This window comes from Perissodus microlepis, chromosome 23 (assembly GCF_051167445.1).
Source record: "Perissodus microlepis isolate ML-2025 ecotype Zambia chromosome 23, ASM5116744v1, whole genome shotgun sequence".
In the NCBI taxonomy this organism is placed as follows: Eukaryota; Metazoa; Chordata; class Actinopteri; order Cichliformes; family Cichlidae; genus Perissodus; species Perissodus microlepis.
This window is the reverse complement of record NC_140482.1, coordinates 24,270,538-24,276,991: the sequence shown is the minus strand read 5'-3', so window position 1 is coordinate 24,276,991 and position 6,454 is coordinate 24,270,538. Positions and strand designations below refer to the sequence as shown.

The following is a 6,454-nucleotide window of genomic DNA, read 5'->3' as shown; positions in this document are numbered from 1 at the left end:
GACCACCTGTACTGGAAAAGAGAGGGTACAGCCAAAGAGGCAATGAAAGAAAAATAAATTAAGCTCTGCAGACAGTGGAGAAAATGACTGAAGAAGGAAATGAGGGGTTTTGTAAAAGTAAAGGAGGATATGGATGCTGGAGAAGAAAAGAACCAAGACAAGGGGTGATGTTCTAGGTCAAAGTGCAGCTTGCCAGCAATGGCGTTTAAGCATCTAGAGGCCCATTTAAAGAGCTAATGTGGCATCCTACACCCGAAACGTGGCTGAGAAAATCTAATCGATATCAGCTCATGTTCTGAGAGGGATGCAGTTACCTAAAATAGCCTTTTACAACTCTAGTGCCTAAAAGCACCAAAGTTTAATTATACAAGCTTTAAGGGGTGTCCATGTAGAAACACGCAAGCAGCAATGCGTGGGGGGAAAAAATAAATTTTTTCGTTTTTACTCTGTCATATATGATGATGTGAAAGCTCTCCTCTCTTTTGTGTAGCTGCTGTGGAAGCTTTTTTATTGCCTGCATTGTCCACAGCTATGGAAAAGTGTGTGTGCTACACCTCCTGCGTTGTATTACAGATAACTTATCAACAAATACGCCCACTTAAAAACAAATGTCCTCACACTTTTTTTGTCATATTTACATTTATTTTTCAATAAGCACTTGTGAAATGCACAAAAAGTACCTGACCTTTGATTATGTAAACAAACATCATGAAAGACAAATTAGTTTTTTTTTTTAATTCATTCTGATTATTTTAACAGCATTTACTAACTCTCCTAACCTTGATAAAAACATAAAAGAGCAGAAAGGAGAGGAGTGTGTCAGCGTCCTGTTAGAGCATCTTTACTTCATCCAAATATGGTTGGTTGACTGGAGGAATATATCCGTTTAGTGCTCCAGAACCTCGAAAATTTATCTCTGCCAATGAGTTTCTAAAGTGCAGTTGTGGAGAAGCACCACAAGGTGGAGCTTCCTTTATTATGGTTGAGATTTGTACACAGACATTGCTAGTTGTTTGGTTGCCAGTGGCTGCCAAAGCCCACACGGAACAGAAAGCTTCTTAACACTGTAAATAAACCCAAAGTGTTCTGAAGGGTCTGCTTGAGGTGAATTTTGAAACATGAAAGACTATTGTTTAATTTAACACAACAGCAGGGTTCGATTCAAATTTGAAAACTGAGGCCATAGATGTGACAGGTATCAATGGTTTTCATAAATCGAGTAAATATACAGTTTATATCTCAGAAATAGAATAAAAACAAAACAGGCACAACAGAGGTGATGAATTCAAAGTCAGCTTGAACACAAGGAGTAAGGGGCTACACTCCTGGTCCCTCCGAGTCCAATCATGTCTTGCTGCCACTGGCTTGGTGAACATTTGTTACCACGGTGGCCACAGCTGAGAGAGGTGTGGAGTACACGGACGCCATGCTCTGCAGACCAGTTACCAGGCAGCGCCAGCTGAAGCGTAGTGCTTTCCCCACATTCTGCAACAGACCAGAGAAGAAGAACATTAGTGCTTTCATTTTGTTTTTTCTGTACCCACCACGGGTATTAAGGTCAATTACAACTAGATTAAAAACTATCTTGTAATATACAGGAACTGTCTCTAGCATTGGTCTTTGTCAGCTTGGGCAGTTTTTTTTTTACTTTTTTTTTTTTTTTTTTTTTAGCCACAGCTTGCCGTTGTTGAAGTTGTATAATGAGTAATACTAGTTTATGGTCATTTCCTGTTTTGTTGTACTCGTTATGCTAATGCAGATGCATATTGTTCATCAGCAAACATGTGCAAAAGACCACTATGAGGGTAAAAGTTGCACCTTTTTTTTAATTTTTTTTTTTAAAATGTGTTGCCTACTGAAGCAAAATTAGTAGTGCTGAACCAAATATGTAAACAAAGCATCTATTTATTTCATATTTACCCAGCACAACAAAGGCTCATTTGTTGTGTTGGGTAAATACTAAAGGCGGTGGCTTTGTGACCTGTAGATTAGAATAAAGTTTATATATTTGGAATATGGATTTTACTGCAGGACTGACCAGCTACATGATGACATAACAGAAGTAGTGGCTGGAAATGTTTAGAAGGAGAGAAAGATACTGAGCGAGACAATCAGATTTGATGCAACAAGTCGTTACATTTCAAGGAGGTGGATACCAGGTTAAGTTGTAAGCTTTATAGATTTAAGACAGGGGCAAAAATCCCCTTTATCTCTGCTATTGATAGAGAAGAGAAGAACAGAACAGGCAAAAAAGGTTAGCGTCTGGTGAGAAGAAAGGATGAACAATGAACAAATGGGGTTAAGAAAGGGAAGGGTGTGGAGCATAAGAACAGAAAGCTACTCTGTTCCAGTTTTAGTATCAACTCTTCAGTTATTACCAAACAACCTCAGCTCCGTAAACCATCATCATACTGAGTTGTTGTCTATTATTGTTTGACTGACAAACCACAGACCTACAGATTTATAAAAGACGAACTTCATGGTAGCTGATGAGATATTTTCAAGTTATTTCTCTGCTTAGCACTGGTAGTTCTGTTCCCATAGATGTCCATTACTTTATATTACAATGAAAAATGTGTCCGTAGTTTGTGAAAATGTTAAGGTTCAGAGGGTGAAACATTTTCCACAATATTTGAGATATATACATTTATGAATTTATTGAAATTGACATTTTGTGGTTGTGCTGGGACGTCAACTTTCTGCTTTACTGTCTGCAAAATATAACAAACTTTCAGTTCAGTTCAATTCAATTTTACTCACATAGCGCCAAATCACAACAATTCTTGCCTGAAGGCACTTTATATTGTAAGGTAAACCCTAAAATAATACAGAGAAAAGCTCAACAATCAGATGACCCCCTATTAGCAAGCACGTGGCAACAGTGGGAAGGGAAAACTCCCTTTTAACAGTAAGAAGCTTTAATTACACTGCTCATTGCAGCTTAACTAAGGGAGGATTCAGGCTACCCTGACACAGCCCTAACTATATGCTTTAGCAAAAAGTAAGTTTTAATCTAAATTGTAAAAGTAGAGATAGTGTTTGTCTCCCAAATCCAAACTTAAAGATGGTTCCACAGAAGAGGGGCCGGAAAGCTGAAGGCTCTACTTTTAAATGCTCTACAAAGAACAATAAGCCTGCAGTCTGAGAGCAAAGTGCTCTATTTTGGTGATACCACGCTATGAGGTCATTAAGAGAAGATGGTGATTATTGAAGACCTTGTATGTGAGGAGCAGGATTTTGAACAGTAGTCTCAGTGCAGCATTTTGGATCTGTTCATGGCTTCTCTGAGGTTTTGGGACATCCTGATAATAACGAATTACAGCTGTCTAGCCTAGAAGTAATAAATGCTTGAACTAGTTCTTTATCACCAGGAGGCAACGTTTAACTTGTGAGATGTTTCCAGACATTAACAGTAACATTCTTTAATATTGGTGAAAAATGTCTTTTTAGCCTTACTCAAAGCCAGTGTAAAACACGGATAACCTCTGAGTTTGGTAATAAAGCGGAAGTGCCTTAAACCTGCATTCTGCATGGTGGCCACTAGGGGGTAACCACTGTAGTTGCAAAAAGATATAGAATAGAATGCCTTTATTGTCACTCTACAGATGTACAATGAGATACAGAGCATCTCCTACACAGTGCAAACATGTGGGAGAATAAAGGTGGTGAGATGCACAGTTTCTGCAGCTCTATATACATATGAACAGTATTTAGAAAAGAAAAAACATATAAAATGTATAAATATACAAATCCGGGAAAAAAACAAAATAAAAAAGATAAATAAGTAAACAAATAGTGTTGAGTATTTACAGTGTAGGTTATTGCGCGTAAAATTAAGTATTGCACAGTGTTTATGGTAGTTGTGTAGTCTGTTTATAGAGGGAAGTCCTTGGGATGGGGGTGGTACTGTGTTGTCAGTGCGTGTGGGAGTTCAGGGTGATTATGGCTTTTGGGAAGAAACTATTTTTGAGTCTGTCTTTGAGTCTTTTGGTCCTTAAGAAATTCATATGCCCCTCGGCTCTGACCTCTATATCGTAAACACTTTCCTGCTGAGATAATGAACTAGGTCAATCCTTTCAGGTCCTATTTTGTCAATTTTGGTCATTCAAAGAATTTGAAAGGAGGATTTACCAGGATATGCTCACTGACTGTAATGTCATGAGTACAAAGTGGTAATAATGAAAGTACAGCCTGGCCCAACTTCAACTTCTTTTGATGGTTTTAGTAAATTTTGGAGAGTTTTAGACTCTTTTTAAATAAATAAAGAGGATGTGAAAATAATGAATCTAATGACTGCTTGTGGTCCTCTGCTTCAGTGTGGACTCAATAGAGTTATTTATCGTTTCAACTCTTCATTCTGAGGCTGACTGAAGGTATTTGTGATAGTAAAAGTTCTGTTTTACGACTTCCATGTTTGTCTGTTCTCAGTGGGATACAATCATCACAGCACATTATTTTGGGGGCCAAAGGCCAGAACTGTGTAGTGACGCTGAAAAGTCAATAATTAACTGCAGAGAGCTGAGACTAAACACCTTTGCACTGCAGGCAAACAACTCCATGTGTGGTTACTGCCTAAGCTACTTTGTATGATGTCATGTTTTATATAAAATCTTATATATCTTATAAATCTTAAATGTTAATCTTTAATTTTCTTTATTTTTATTTGTACCAGGCTTACTTTAATTCATTTATTCATTTTAAATTCAATTTATTTTGCGTATTCTTATGTACTTTATTTATATTGTACACAGTAGTGAGTAAATGTTTTGAGCCACCCTTCATTTTTTTATATTTTACTAGGAAAAATGAAAATAGGTGCAGTAATTCATTGAAACATGTAAGTGCCCATGGAAATGGTATAAGAAGCAGAAATGGAGTTTGTACAATTCTAATGAGCTTCAAAGTCAATACTGGGGAGGCCAAACACTGTTAGTGTGTTTATCTATCCAGGTATGCTGTTACTGCATTGCCAGTGTGTTCGGGATCATGGTCATGTTGAAAAATGAAGCTGTTGCCAATCAGATGCTTTCCAGATGGTACTGCATGGTGGATCAAAGTCTGATACTAATACTAGCTCAAGAGTTCATAATTCCATCAATTTCGACAAAACCACTCTGCCACCACTGTCTGAAATTCATTCCCATGACAGCATAATATAGCAGTCATTTTTAAACTTGGCATTTAATATAATACAATTTTAATCCTCTTTTAATCTGGTATTGAATAATATTTTTGTTCATTTCCTTATTTATATATTTATTTAAAGATACATATTTGTTTTTTTCCTTTTCTTTTTTGTTTTGTTTGATAGAAGTGATTTAATGAAATTTCAATTACAATAATACATGTTTTTAATTTTAAATATATATGAAACCTTTACCAACAACTCATTTAACTACCTATATCTGGTGAGCTGTTTTTTATTTCTGTATTTTATTAAATTAGATTGTTTATTTACATCATTATGCATCATGTTTTTATTTCTATGTAATCTATATGAACTATATGTATTTTCTGAATGTAATTGAACTTGATTGTACTTATTAGTCTTTAACAGTCTGTTCTAAGCCATGATTTCATCAACATGCCACTGCTGTGTAGAGGGATCTTTCATACACAGGTCAAAGGTCATGACTTCTTACCTTTCTGTACTTCTTGCATGTATTTTTCCTTTTCTTCTTCCTCGCCTCCTTCTTCCTCTTCTCCTCCTCTGCAGTCTCCTCTCTCTCTTCATCATCCTCAATCAGAGGTTCATATTTATCTGGCAGGACGCTGAAATAAACCTCCTTGCTGGTTTTCTGCAGCTTTCTCCCCACTGAAGACGCGCCGTCTTCCTCCTCCCTCTCCTGTGCTCCCATCCCTTCCTCGCTGTCGTCTGACTTTCTTCTCCTGCTTTCGAGCAGGGAGACCTTTGGAGCAAGGAGGAGTCAAACTTTATTAGTGGCCCCAAGCTCAGCGCAGACAGGAAACTCTGAGCTTTGACATAAAATCAGGATTAGAAGAAGAATGTGGAGGTTCCTCAGTATTGAGGCTGAAGTTATCTGAAGTTTTGCGCACAGCAGTGGTTCCTCCCTGTTTGCTTATCTGCTGTTTGTTTTAGGTCAACAAACCAAAAAAAAAAAAAACAGAACAAGAAAAACAGATGAAAGTGTAACATGGCTGAGAGGCAGATTTCTAAATGGGAAAATACTGGAAACACTGACTTTAGTGAGTTTTATTTTAAGCAATTAAGTAAATAAATAAGAGGAAGGAAAAGGAAGAAAGCTCAAACAGCTGAGCGGACTTCAGTCATTAGTTTGAAAAACACAAAACATTTCCACTTTATCTCAAAAGGAGATAAACTCTGAGTGCTCAAATTGAGTAGAAAAAAGTGCTTTATAGTAATCTCAGACAAAACAACTTTTATGGAATTGAAGTCTTAAAGGGAAAAAAAAGACAGATGTACTCAAACATT

At 36.9% G+C, this 6,454-nt stretch overlaps 1 protein-coding gene across 1 annotated transcript; it reads right to left on the bottom strand.

Annotated features, from left to right (window-relative positions):
- Window positions 1-620: 620 nt before the first annotated feature.
- Window positions 621-6,040, bottom strand: LOC146361509 (required for drug-induced death protein 1-like). The gene is made up of 2 exons (XM_084920775.1): window positions 5,643-6,040; window positions 621-1,485 (listed from the first exon to the last, which is right to left on the bottom strand). Exons 1-2 carry the CDS (start codon window positions 5,856-5,858, stop codon window positions 1,345-1,347), a joined length of 357 nt encoding a protein of 118 aa, XP_084776901.1. The 5' UTR covers window positions 5,859-6,040; the 3' UTR covers window positions 621-1,344.
- Window positions 6,041-6,454: the final 414 nt, after the last annotated feature.

What these genes read in the sequence shown, in the direction of transcription:
- LOC146361509 (XM_084920775.1), bottom strand. Translation starts at nt 5,858, where the DNA reads ATGGGAGCACAGGAGAGGGAGGAGGAAGACGGCGCGTCTTCAGTGGGG. An exon ending in CATGCAAGAAGTACAGAAAG is followed by an intron (nt 1,486 to 5,642) that starts GTAAGAAGTCAT and finishes GGTCTGTTGCAG; the next exon opens with AATGTGGGGAAAGCACTACG.